The following is a 14,456-nucleotide window of genomic DNA, read 5'->3' on the forward strand; positions in this document are numbered from 1 at the left end:
TATCCTGAATGATGGTGATGCTGTTGACATTGTTTTATTGGACTTTGCCAAAGCTTTTGACTCGGTTAACTACCGCTTATTACTTTTCAAGCTTCAAGCATATCGTTTCCATCCGGATATTGTACGATGGGTTGGTGCCTTCCTCTCAGATCGCTCCTTCCAAGTCCAAGTTAATGGTTCGCTGTCCGACGTCTCCAGTGCGAGCAGTGGCGTGCCTCAAGGTTCAGTGCTTGGGCCGTTATTGTTTTTAGTCTTCATCAATGACTTGCCCGACGACCTCACGCAACACTCCCTTCTATTTGCCGACGATGTCAAACTGGTCGCTCCTCGCAGTGATATAGATGATCTTCGTCGATGCCTCCACCAAGTTTGGAGATGGTCAAACGAATGGGACCTGTGTCTGAACGTGTCAAAGTGCTGTCATCTGCCTGTTGACTCCTCTCCTGCAACTCAACTTGATTTCGAGCCGGGTCGTCTGCTGCTGGAGAAGACCGACCAAGTAAAGGACCTGGGTATCTTGGTGGATTCTTCCTTTTCGCCTTCGGCCAAATGCGTCCATGCTGCCAATAAAGCACGCGGAGTTCTGTTTTTGATTCGACGGTCATTCGGAATGCTCACAGCAGCCATATTCCTACCGCTCTATGTCATGCTGGTGAGACCCATATTGGAGTACGGGATTCAAGCCTCTTCTTCTTATCTCCTCAAAGACATACATCATCTCGAAAGAGTCCAGAAGCTGGCTACCCGCATGGTTCTTGGTCTCAAGCATTTGTCTTATGAAGAAAGGCTGAAGACGCTCGACCTTTATTCTCTCGAAAAACGACGACGCCGTGGTGATCTCATTCTCGCTCACAACATCATAAGCGGAAAGTGTAACCTCTCGAAAGAGCTGTTCTTCACTCCTGCTCCAGAGTGTGGGCTGCGGGGTCACTCCAAAAAGCTCTATCTACGACGATTTCATCTCTATTGAAGGAGAGGGGCTTTCTCCGTCCGGGTTGCGGATCAGTGGAATAAGCTGCCGGACGAGATAGTGAAGATGCCGACGACCGCTCGGTTCAAAGTCTCTCTTGACCAGAAATGACCTGAACTCTTTGTATGAACACCCTCCCTGTCCCCCTACATGGCCTTGCTTTTGCTTTTTGAACCAATAAAATTGAATTGAATTGAATTGTAAAGATTTGAAATCGTTATGCCGGTTTAAATGTGCAAGGTTAAAATTCGGTTTTTTAGCGATGTGCATTGCAGTCGACTGTATTGTTTTTGAAAACAAAACACAATTTATGGCCTGTCCAAACTGTGGAATTCGATCGGACTGCATTTGCTACTTCCTTTACTAGTTTACGAATCGTGCCTTGGTAGTAACTGAGTATTTCAAGTTGAAAAGGATGAATTTTAGTTTTTCAAGACAGGATTTTGTCTTCGTCATTAATTACAGAAAATTGTTCATCTTTGATCGAAGAAAAGTTTGGTTGAAAAGAAGGCTTTGCACTTTTAAGTGCAATGTAATGATATACTGCAATTGGTTGAAAGGGCCTACCATTCTTGTGTCGGAAGAAACGAATTTTGACGAGAAGGCTCCAATTTGTAAAGAAGTCTGATACTTTTTAAGTAACGAATTTTGAAGAGAGGACTCATTCTTTTATCAGGGATCATCAAAATGTAACGACAGTTTAATGACGAAGTTTGCATCAGAGAAACGACAGAAGAACAATATTCGATTGATTAATTGATTATAAATATTGTCATTTGAAGGTTGTGAACCGTGAGAATCGTTGGTACGCCAGGCGGAATGCTTAGCTGCATTTTGTCCAGTTTTATATCCAGAGCTGAAATTCCGCCGAAGTGGATTTTGCTTTTCATCCTTTCAGTGTTGATAAAATACGTCCCAGTCTGGCACTTGGCTCGATGCAATCGACTTAGCCCTTTCCCCAAACTTGCTGGCATTGTGTCAAAGTTTGAAACCGATTTAGTTATTTACGAGGGTCGGCTGAAAAGTTCATAGGCTGACCAAGATACTCTCACAAAATGTAACGATTTGAGTTTTATTTTTCAACATAGTCCCCCGTGTGGTCCCCACACTTCTACCAGGGTTGCAATGATTGGATCCCATTGGTGAACAAGCCATCATGCTGTTGATCAGCAGACACAACGTCATCATCTCTGTGATATTGGTTCCCAGCCAAGAGTTCTTTCATGTTGGGGAACAGATGATAATCAGATGAGGTCAAATTAGGAGAATAGGGAGGGTGATCAACCAGTTCAAAGCCACAGTCGTGCACAGCACCCATTGTATTGAAGGACTTGAGTGCTGGAGCATCGTCCTTATGAAACAAGACCCCTTTCGTCAATTTTCCTGCGAATTCATTCTTGACAGCCTTTCATAACTACCTCAGCAAGTTGGCATAGTACTCTCCATTGAGAGAGTGGCTCTTTGCAAGATCGTCAATAAACACAATGCCTTTTGCATATCCCAAGAGACTGAGGTCGTCAGTTTCCTTGCAGAAGAAACAATCTTAACCTTCTTTGGAATAGACGAGAAGAGGTGTTTCCACTGCATGGATTGTCTCGTTGTCTCTGGCTCAAAGTGATGAAAGCCAGACACTCGTCCTGGGTTCGGAAACATCTGTGGAGAGTTAGAAAAGCTATTTTTAGAATCCCGTTGTACAACAGTCGCGCTATGGCAACTCAACCAATCAGGGCTGGGTGCGTATGAATACCGAAAAGCAGTTCTCTGCTCAAGAAGAGTTAAGTGGGCGTTTTAACCAGTTAGCAAAGAGACAGCAGTCCAGCAACATCAATTGTCAAGCATGGGAACAGACCCTTTGTTTTTCAACTTTGCGCCGCTAGCTCAGAATGACATCAGCCCACAACTCTGGCCATACCATGAGCTGTATGTTTTCGTTACGCCAGCTCTGTTAGCTTATAACGACTTCCAACTGAATCCATTTTTCAAACGTTACTCATAAAGCTCTCTCTGACTCACGCACATACACTGGCTACGCTTATATTACTTGTCAGCTCTCGTTATCCTTTGATAAATAAAAGTATTTTGCATAAAAATACCTTCTGATATATTGCATAAAAATACCTTCTCAAAAGACCACTTAGAGGACCTCACTATGAACACATTCACTAAAGTGGTGACCCTTTACCAACATTCTCTCTATACATTCAAAGAAACCAGCTGGATCTACTTAAAGCTGTCATATATTCCTGTGATGTGGTCAGCCTAGTGTGCTTTTGATCGGGTGTCAGAAAACACTGAGCAGAAACCTTCGTCGATCCGAGTTCATTGTGCAGAATATTCTCAATTCTCTCACAAAATATGCTAACAAAATTGGCTTTATGATTTGATTTATAGTCAATGGCCTGTCATCCATCAGCACGCGGTGAACACGATCAATGTTTTCCTCTTGGTGGCAGTTGCAGGACATCAAGACCTGGGGTTATTATCAAGACTCTCCTTGCCCTCCTAAATTCATCTGCCCACTTTTGCACTGTTGATGAAGCTGGATCGTTATTCCCTAATGTAGGTACCATGTCAGTACGAATGTTGTTAGGGGCTAAACCCTTTTTCCTGCAAGTATTTGATAAGAGCACGATGCCACATTTTGTCGATTTGCAAGAGGAGTCGCTACTTTTGAAGTCTTCTTTGAACCGTCAGATGTCAGTTGACCTGGAAAGAAACGATGCAAGTATCAACAAGAAGAGTTGAAATGAATGCATGATTTCACACTCCTTCTTCGTCAGCCTAACAACTTTCCAGCCCACCCTCATCAGTTATTATGTTGAAGATAATTGTAATATTAGTCGTTACAATATATAATAAATTTACTGCTTTATCGAGTTATTTATTTGTGTATACACATCTTGTTTGTAGATACTGGAGAAATTTGTTTCTGGTTCCATGGTTCATTGAATATGTTAGATTAGGTTCCCTGCGGCTGCTAGAGAGAAAGACATAGGAAAAGGAACGTTTGTAGTTAGCGGGAAAAAGAGGTTTACCTCCGCACACATTATTACATGGTGACAGAGTTGCTTTCAGTCCAGAGACGATTGACAAAGGAGAGGAAGATAGCTGTTTGCTTGAGTTTAAAAAAAGTTTTTTTTTTAGAACTTTCTGGTTACTGAATAAGGTCAGCTAAAACAACAGGGTTCTTCGTCCTTAATCAGAACTGACCACGAGAAAGATCAAGAGGTCAACTTTTTCTCATTAATCTCTGAGTGCAATAAGGCTACGAGAAGAGATCGAGGAATTGTTTGACAATGTATAAAAATATGGGTTTGGTTTCGAATTTCAGCTTAGCCATACTATAGCTGTTCGCTACACCTACATAAACGAGTAAGCGCATATACATTCACATACATATGCACATAGAAAACGACACACTCACGGACTTGCACACACACGCACAAATCTATCAACACAGAGAAGCACAAATACACACACACACATAAATACACTCATTACCACTATCATCAACACTACTACTGCTACCACCACAGCTGCCCCCCCCCTCTCTTTTATCACAATTGGATTTTTTCTGTTAGACTCAGTTTTTGAAATTTTAAAATTAAGTGAAAATTTCCAAATGTGGTAAACTCATGTAATTTTTCTCGCTGAGTTTTGTTATTCCTTTGTTTCAGAAAAATTTTAGAAAAATGTCACAGAAGTTTAAAATGTGATTATTTCAACCCAATTAGAATACAGGATTTGGAAGCTGACATTTTCTGCTAAAATTACCCAAAATATGCAGATTTTAAAAATTATTCCCTTTTTATTCATTAATCTATGGCAAAAACGAATTTTCTTTCCATAATTGGCTTACAAAAGCACACCGATGCACCAAGTTTGAAATCAATTGGAACAAAATTAAGAGAATTGAAATTAAGAATTCTGAGCCAAACAGAAAATGCTGCTGCTGCTGCCAAAAAAGAATATGACGTCATGAAATATCAAAAAACTACGTCACAATAAGAAATCGCACCAAACGCAGGTTTCTATCTCAGAAACTCCATAAAACAAAAAAAAAAAACAAAAAAATTCCCCCAAAACAGAGAAGGTTGCAAAAAATCTTTCGATTTTTAACAAAGCTTTAAAAATTACGAAAGTTATTTTGAAAATATAACCTTTATCTTCTGTGATAATTCGAACTTTAAACACCTTTCTCAAACAATATTTTACAATAAGCTGAGGTAAGTTCATTAAATGTTCTGATAAAAACAGAGTAATTTATTTTTATATTTATGTAAATATTTTTTTAATATTTACTAAAGACAGATTTTTTAAAATGAATTTACACTTTAGCTAACTTCGTGAAAATAATCATATATATATATATATATATGTATATATATATATGTATGTATGTATAATGTACACAAACTATACGTCTACACACATAGGTGTGTGTGTGTGTGTGTTCATGAATAAACATTTAAAAAAATTTAAAATTAAAAATTTTTTTTTTCCAAAATATGTTTCATTTTTAAATTTCAAAACCGATTGTTTATGGTAATTTCTATTTTACCACTTTCAATTTGTGATTATAATGTATTTGTACTTCTTTTGAAATAATTCAAAATTGTTTTCTTTTTGTTATTGGTTTAGCCCTAGGTCAGACCAAATACGTATGATCAATGGCGTTTTAGTATAATTTCTCTTTTTTTTTTTTAAGAGAGAGATAAAAACTGTCTTTCCCGTTTTGTCGGGTGGTGGCCTTCATCCGTCGTCCAGTTTAACACTAACCATCTTTGGTGTCTTTGAGGATAATTTTGACGTTTCCTCTCATCAATATTGGAGCTTCTGTCTTCAAACTCTGATTGACGGACTTCGGAATATCTATCACTGCTCCAAGGAATTGGGTTGTTGTTTCCTTCTGTGAAAGATTTTTTTTTATTCCCCAAGAACTTAATTTTTTTACATTTTTGTCCCCCTCCCCAATTTCTACTGTTTCACCCAAAATTTACTATTGGGCGCCGTCCCCTCTGATTAAATAAATATTTAAAAAAACCCAGAGAAATCGAAATCTATGATTATTTCAAATTACAGACATCAGTCCAGTTGGTTACAAAGCCTAACAAATGTCTCGGCCCAGTTTCTTTTCTTCTTCGGAAATGGGACAAGACTTCGGCTCAGAATGTAAATAGGTGAGAAGAGATATCGTGTGCTATTTCATCCGATGTCAGTTAAAAGTCGGCTTTATCCGGTAACAAATGAAGTTGAACGAATTTTTTTATCTTTTACTGTTAAACTCATAAGTTTCGAAGTTGTTTACGTATTGAAGAAACGGTTGAAACACAAGGAAACGCCTGTAAGAATCGAAGAGGAAATCATAATTAACAGCATTGATCTAATTGCAATGAATTAATTCCTTCGGGATATTTATACCAATTATTGGTATTGAAAGTATTCTATTAAATGTCTTTCGTTGTTTTAATTAAGTAATTATTTGTTAAACGATATACTGTAATGAACGAATGCGTTTGGTGAATAGTCAGACATGTTCAGAGAGGAAAGCTTCGTGATGGTCAATATCAGGGGGTTGTGAACGGAGGTTTGCATAACAACTCTTGGGGCTCCAGATAAGCTTTTGTTGTTAAACTTTATCTGCAATAAATTGGTAAAACTCTTACAATACACAAAAGACTTTTTAACGATTTTTTTAGATACAATTCCTAATAATATTTGATTATAAAAATACAGTAGGATTTTTTTAATACATTGAATGGCTCTGGAGATCCAGTAGAGTAAAATAGGAATGAAAGAGGTCCACAGATCACCCCCCCCCCACCAAAAAAATGGTTGAGAACCACTGGTTTACATAGTGCCATCTTGAGCATGGGTATAACAGTTGTCAGAATTGTTAGCACATCAGACAAAATATTCTGTAACTCTTTCTGTTCTGAGTTGAAGTACTACCGAGGTTAGCTTTGCCATTCATCCTTCTGCAGTCGACAAAATAAAGTACTTGTCAAGTAGGGTTTGATGTAATCAACTTCCAACATTTATGACCTTGAACCCTGCCACGGATCAACGTTCCTTTCAAAGAGAGTGTTGGGATCATGATCTATTATGCACTATGGTTATGAGCCCTAAGGTCTCAGAAAAAAAAAATACAAAGGCACGGGCAACATTGGGCAGTTGCTCGGGGCACATCTGAGTCTATGGGCCTAAAATAATCTTTGTATGCAGTTGCCGATAATATCATGAAACTACTACTTTTAGTGAATCGACAGGAACACCACCACCACTTCCCATCAGTTCTTTCTGTATTGGTTAATAGACGCGCAGGAATGATTCACTGCTTACATATACCATATTTTAACGTGTATAAGGAACCCTTTTTTGTCAAAAATTAGGTTAAAATATGGAACTTTCTTAGACATGGATAATATTACAAAACCTTTTTCCAAAATTAGGGGGTTCCTTATACACGAAGGTTCTTTATACTTGTGAAAATATGGTAATTTGTGTTGGTTATCATGTGTCACTGTGCAAGCCAATGAATTACTCTTTTAGTGGTGTTCATTGCTGGGACACTGGGACAGCTACTATTTCTGAAGTGCTACCATTATTATTTGTATCTCATCTGTCAACCTGTAATTCGCACCATCTCATGGTACCAGCAGACAAAACCCTAACCCTAACCCCAGAAGATGGCGAGGGAGATGTGCTGGATCTGTCAAACAGGGCTCACACTTGCAGATAGCCATCTCCACCCCAATGACGGGGAGCAGGGTTATGTTCTGGGAGCCAAGAATGTCATAGGTCTCCACTGCCATAGGCTTGACCATAAACCTGACAAGCAGTGGAGCCTAGCTGGTGGCTGAACGCACCTGGTTGCTGCTGGAGAAAGTATCACAGCGTGTGACATCCCATATGAGGGGCCTACCACCTTGGAACAGGAAAATTGTCATACTGTAAGAACTTTTACTGTCACCTTGGGTTGAACTGCGAAGGGAAGTTTGTACTGTGTATGCCATGCTTTATGATTTTGTTTCGAGTGGTATGGCATGGAAGGCAGCCTAACAATGGGTGCAGACCAAAAGAATCCACAGAGGCTCACAAACCTGGAGGCTGCTTGTAGACACGGCATAAGGAAAGTTCTGTTAATAAAATTAAAGGGTTTCACTCATCCTCTTTCTGGAATTGTGGGATCCATCTACCTTCCTTTGCAGTTAATTTACTTTCTTTTCGAATCCTTAAACTGCATGCAAACTGGAATAAGTCATTTTCTTTACAATAAACTTTTTGTAGTTTTTTTAGGACATTTTTCCATTTTGAAGCTGAAGATTATTTCTAAAATCAGCTTTGATATTTGAAACTCTATTATTCAATGTGGAAACTTGATTTACGAAGTATATGAAGTGGTCACTCATCACTCATCACTATCCGAGTGAAATAAGAAGACAATATAAAGAGTGAAACGGAAATGATGAAATGGTAATTCTGTAGAAATAAACTACAAATCAAATAATTTAAATAAAATTAAAAGAAATTAGAAAGAAGGAAAAGTCTTTTTAATATGGCAAAAGCCAGATCCGTTCTAAAAGGGAAACCATGGCAACCGAGGGGCAACTGCACATTTATATTTTTTGTCTGTTTTTGAATCCAATTAATGGTTTTGCTCCTTTCCCATTTCAGATAGAACACACCAACATCTAGAGCAACAACAACAACAACAACAACAGCAAGAGCCACAACAGTAAGAAGAAGAACAAATATGAAGTTCCACACAGTATTGTTTCTCAGTTTATTTATGTCTACATTCTACCTTCTCACGGCTCATGATACAGCAGCTTCATCATTATTGCCATCATCATCATCACCAGCAGCAGCAGCACCAGCAGCAGCAGCAGCAGCAGCATTAACAGCATCAACTCCAGACATCAACATCATCAGGCTCGACACCAACCAGAACGCATCAGGTTTGTTATAGTTACGTATGCAGGTCAGGGCCAAAGATTTTGTCGGTTGAGAGAAAAACAGAAATCTGAGGGAAGTCCAAATATGGAAATGTTTATGGTTAGTGTCAGCCGTCGTTCAGTTACAATGACGAAGGTCTCTGGCTGATCCATCAATGGAACAGCCTGCTCATGAAATTAGTGTGTAAGTGGCTGAGTACTTCACAGACGTAGTTCTCAGGGAAGTTCAGCAATGACATGGAATGTGACAAGGCTGACCCCTTCGAATTACAGGTACCACTCATTTTTACCAGTGAAGTGGACCAGAGCAATGCAAAGTAAAATGTCTTGCTCAAAGGAACAACAAGCTGCCTGGAATCGAACTCACAACCTTACGATTATCAGCCAAATACCCCTAACTACTAATCCATGCACTTTCATTTATGGTTAATAAAAAGAAATACTATCATTTCAATAATGAAAGATATTTACACTGAGTGAGTCAATTTGTGTGAGATGTGTCTCTCAGCAATAATTACAGATTGTTGAAGGCATTGGATTCCACAGCTGAAGTTGAGTGGTGTAAGTTCCAACATCAAGTTGGCTTTACAATCTATAACTACCTAATGGTCTATCAAAGAAAGGGTGCCAAAGACAAAGTTGTTAATGACATTTCAATATGTTGTTTGCAATTGGGATGCTGACAAGTTAAGCATCTGTCAGGTCTGTGTGGTTTTTTGCTGGTAAAAAGAAGTTCTTAACGTGTCTATCAAAGACTTGACCATTTAGAATTCCTATTAGTCTGTCCAATGAAATGCTTATTTATTCACATTGTTTTGAATTTAGCAAGTGTTATCTCATAGCTTTGAGATTTAGTTTTAAGCTGACATTGTAGGTTAGGTGTGAGAAGCCAGATCTATCTGACCTGAACATAAAACAAGCAGAATATTTGGGTCAGTTTAAATGCTAATGGGATAATTAGCTGCTGCTTGCTAATGTCAGTTACTGACCAAATCCTGTTATTTTCACATGTGAATTTAATGGTTTGTATTCAATTCCTAGGCAGTGGGTTGGGTTGTTTGGGATTCTGCTAATATTCTATTGTGTGTAAAGCGGCGAGCTGGAAGAAATGTTAGCACACCGGGTGAAATGCTTAGTGGTATTTCGCCTGTCTTTATGTTCTGTGTTCAAATTCCACTGAGGTCAACTTTGCCTGTCATCCTTTCGGGGTTAGTAAATTAAGTACCAGTTGCATACTGGGTTGATCCAATTGACTGGCCCCAAAATTTCAGGCCTTGTGTATGTCAGGGCATTTACACTCTGCTCTTATTCTTTCTTCTTTGTGGTACCCTCCAGTGTTTCCTTCTTGCCCCCACCCACCTTACTTTCCTTCATTACCCTCTCCCCCTCTGCTTCTCATCTTTCCCTTTGCTGACCAACCCCAATGACACCCCACATCTCTCTTTCAGTGATTCCCCTCCGCCCTAGTCTATTGCTTTCTTCCTGTCCCCTTCATCACACATGTCCAGATTAAGATCTAAACTGTTAATATAAGAATGTAAAAGAGTTGAATAACTGTAAACCTACTTTTGGGCCCCACCCCACCCCTGTATATCTATGTATATCATCATCATCATCATTATTTAGCATCTGATTTCAATGCTGGCATAGGCTGAACTGTTTGACAGAAACTGGCAGGCCAGGGAATTGCCCCGAGCTGATGTTTGGAACAGATCCACTGTTCCAAAAATAATTACTTCACATTACTCTTTTACTTCTTTCAGTCATTTGACTGTGGCCACGCTGGAGCACCGCCTTTAGTTGAGCAAATTGACCACAGGACTTATTCTTTGTAAGCCTAGTATGTATTCTATTGGTCTCTTTTGCCGAACTGCTAAGTTACGGGGACATAAACACACCAGCATCGGTTGTCAAGCGATGTTGCGGGCACAAATACACAAGCATATACACACACATATACATATATATACACATATACGACGGGCTTCTTTCAGTTTCTGTCTACCAAATCCACTCACAAGGCTTTGGTCAGCCTTAGGCTACAGTAGAAGATACTTGCCCAAGGTGCCACGCAGTGGGACTGAACCCAGAACCATGTGGTTGGTAAGCAAACTACTTACCACACAGCCACTCCTACGCCTACATTCTCTTAAAAGTTTAAAATCTTTTATGCCATCATTGTATTGGCATGAAACTTGAGTGACAATACAAGACCAGGTGATTAAGTTGCATGTCATGTAGCAGGGCATGTGTGAGTGGGTCAAGTTCTTCACTTAGGGGCTGTATGCTGTCCTCCCCAACCCATCCGACCAATTCATATGGAGTATAGTGCAAACACTTGCATGCTCCCTTAGTAGGTGAAGGACACTATCACCAGGGACTTGACCAAGTCCTTAAGACTATTGTTGAAGCTATTAACAAAAAGATCATTTACACTACAAAATGGTTGCATTACAGCCAGGACGATCATCTTTGTGAAGGAGAGACTCAAAAAGGGCCAGAATGGTTTGCTTTCTACAGCATGTGACTCAGCAATGAAAGATGTCTGAGACAGGCTGTTGAGCTTTTCCATCAGATACACACTGTCCTCTTGAAGTCTTTTTCTTGGTTTCTGAAGAAAGGAAACAATCTGCAGATTCTCAGCTGCCCACCTTCACCTGTTCCTGTTCCTGGCACTTTGCTTCCGCCATACCTGTGGAGCCTCCTGTCCAAGAAAAAGCAGAAAAGAAGAACTGTTGAAAATAACATGAAAGCTACAGAGAAAGCATCAAGGTGGCTCTGGCTGAAAAGAGGTGATTGGTGGGGGTCAGAAGAATGTTGCTTTGGACAGAGGCCTGGGCTTGATCAACCTATGTTGGATCACCTGGATGAAGAGGCGGGTGTGTTGTAAGAGTTGGAACCTCAATGGTCTCAGTATGCAACACAGATGAGGATAACTTTCTCCTTTCCTCTCTACTAGTCTTAGAGGTCCTGAAAAATAAAGGGCCATGAAGTATTGCCCTTCACTCACTGATTAAATATACTCCCCCCCCATACACAAAAAAGCAATAGAATACCATAAAAATGTAAGGAACATCAAAATAAGTATGAGAGAGAGAGAGAGAGGAGATAAAGAGAGAAAGAAAGAGAGAGAAAGGCTGAGAAAAACTAAAGCAATGAAAGTCATTGTCGTTTGAGCCTTGGTTACGGCTGAGTGAATAAACGTTTGAGCCTTGGTTATGGCTGAGTGAATAAACGTTTGAGCCTTGGTTATGGCTGAGTGAATAAAAGTTTGACCAAATGTGTTCCACTTGTGACGCTTGCCCTTGTTTATGTTCTTTAACCCTTTTGGTACCAACCTGCCTCTCACTTGTCTCTGACTCTCTTGTACAAATGTCTTGTTTTCAAATAGAATTAAAATATTCCACCAAATCTTAGTTGTAATTTATGTTCCTAACACAAACTTAAAAAGTTATTTTATTAAATTCTTTGTTATTTTTAAAAGTGAAATAAACACAGAACATCTCAACAGAAATATGGTAACAAAAGGGTTCCATTTTAAAAAATAATGCCAAGTTTATGTCTTTGTTTTCTTAAATTTTTCTTTATGAGTGAGTATTATTTGAAGGCAGCTGCTATTTCTAGCAGGTTGAACAACCACATAGTTTTTCTCATTGGGTTAAAAGAGAGTATATAACAAAGGGAAATATAAAACTGTTTGTAGGACGGAGGCTGAGTTCCTTGGGTGTTGTCCAATGTCAGTCTCATTACATCTTTGCATATCACTAGGCATGGAACTCCCAAGACTACCTAGAGAAGGTGATGTTGCAGGCCTGTTACCATTCTTTGGTGCCTGGAGATGCTTCAGAATATTCGGAGGGCATTAATTTGTAATACTGCTAAAGTGGAGTTTCGAAATAAGTGTATCACTGTAAATCTGAGGGGACACCATTGAATAGGGAGGAGTGTGGGGAGCAGTACTGTCCAGTGCACACCCTTAGTGATGGGCATGGTTGGCAGCAGTTTGGCCTCCTGGCAATTGTAACTTGGCCCTTTTCTGTAAGTAGTGAAAGTGTATCTAATCCAATTTGGTTTTCTGTTTTGATTGTTGCCTCATTTCTTGTTGTGATCCATGTTCAATGTCTCTTTTTCCATTTCTTTTTCCAGCTCCGCTTGTCAACGATGAACCAGCAGTGCAGGCTAAGCCCGGTATCATTAAGAGTTTGGGAAACAGTATAAAATCGTACTTGGTTCGAATAAGAAAAGCAGTTTTCAACCATTCTCTCATCATTGGTCCAGTTGTTGTCACTGCTTTTGTTGTTGGGGTAACAGTGTTAACGCACCGGAACCGATTCTCTTAACCGATTCCTCGCTCTATGCAGGCGTTATCATATTTTATTAAGAATCTTTAAATTCACTCTTAAATAGAAGGAACACAAGATTCAGAATTTGGAGAATTTTTGCCAAGTGACAAGGCATTTCTATAGAAGAGAAGCATAAATGAAAATGGCAAGTTTGAAGAAGTTCCATTCTTTCTTGTTTAGATTTGAGATAAAAAACAAAATCCAAAGTACCTTTAACTGCTTTCAATGGTGACTAAGATAAGTTGTTATAAAGACTAATTACTCTGGTTAATTTGTTATAAAAACGTCTTGGATATAACTTGTGGAATTTTTGAAAGCTGCACCGAGCAAAAAAATAGAAAAATGTTCTCTTCACAAAAATAAATGCATTTTGCCCCTTTTTGTTATTGTTTTTTGTTGCTATCAATTGGACATCTGACCTAAGACACTCCCGGCAATGACCACTTGCTCATTTGCTTTATCATGTTTGATGTTAACTAAACGGCCGCCCATTACACGAATTTTGGCACTTTGGATTGATGCAGCTTTTGTTTCACCTCAGTTCAACATTCACTGAGTTGGCCTGTAGTTAAAAACGAACCGATGCTCTCTTTCGGTCTTTAGTATTGGCTAGGAAGGAAATTTGGCAGTTTTTGTCTATCAAGCCGAATGGTATGTATTTGTAATGGAACTCTAAAATCATGACATTACATTACAAGGGTCGAGCTTTGAATTACAAGTACAATCAAATCGAAGAAAGTACTTGAGTCGATTCGTTCGACTAAAATTCCTCAAGGCGGTGCCCCAGCATGGCCGCCGTCTAATGATTGAAACAAGCAAAATATAAAAGATAACATACTACTACTACCACCACCACCACCACCACCACCGAGGATTGAAACTGTAGCGGGGTCATAGATTTCGGCGATGTTATCTCCATCTATAGCATGCGGGTGATATTTACTAAGAGGTAGTCTGTCGAAAGAATGACGTGTAGAAAAGGGTCCTCAACCGAGTCGCTCGACCTGCTAGAAATAACAAGATATATCCCAGACCAAACCTTTATCGTCTCTAAAAAAAACCCCAAAAAACTAGATTGTCGAGACTTGAGTGTCTTCGAAATCAAGTTTTGTTTCATCAGCACCGACCAAAATGTAAAGAAAAATAATAATTATCGAAAGGTTGCTAAATTATCTCTATTTTAAT

At 39.2% G+C, this 14,456-nt stretch overlaps 1 protein-coding gene across 2 annotated transcripts; it reads left to right on the forward strand.

Moving 5' to 3' along the window:
- Nucleotides 1-4,947: 4,947 nt before the first annotated feature.
- Nucleotides 4,948-13,651, forward strand: LOC118767532. Of its 2 annotated transcripts, XM_036512234.1 has the most exons (4): nucleotides 5,096-5,196; nucleotides 7,108-7,117; nucleotides 8,655-8,931; nucleotides 13,075-13,651. In XM_036512234.1, exons 3-4 carry the CDS (start codon nucleotides 8,727-8,729, stop codon nucleotides 13,266-13,268), a joined length of 399 nt encoding a protein of 132 aa, XP_036368127.1. In that variant the 5' UTR covers nucleotides 5,096-5,196; nucleotides 7,108-7,117; nucleotides 8,655-8,726; the 3' UTR covers nucleotides 13,269-13,651. The 2 variants fall into 2 exon arrangements, with proteins under 2 accessions (XP_036368126.1, XP_036368127.1); XM_036512233.1 differs by lacking the exon at nucleotides 7,108-7,117 and having other exon boundaries at nucleotides 4,948-5,200; nucleotides 8,648-8,931.
- Nucleotides 13,652-14,456: the final 805 nt, after the last annotated feature.

Source organism: Octopus sinensis, linkage group LG22 (genome assembly GCF_006345805.1).
Source record: "Octopus sinensis linkage group LG22, ASM634580v1, whole genome shotgun sequence".
Lineage (NCBI taxonomy): Eukaryota > Metazoa > Mollusca > Cephalopoda > Octopoda > Octopodidae > Octopus > Octopus sinensis.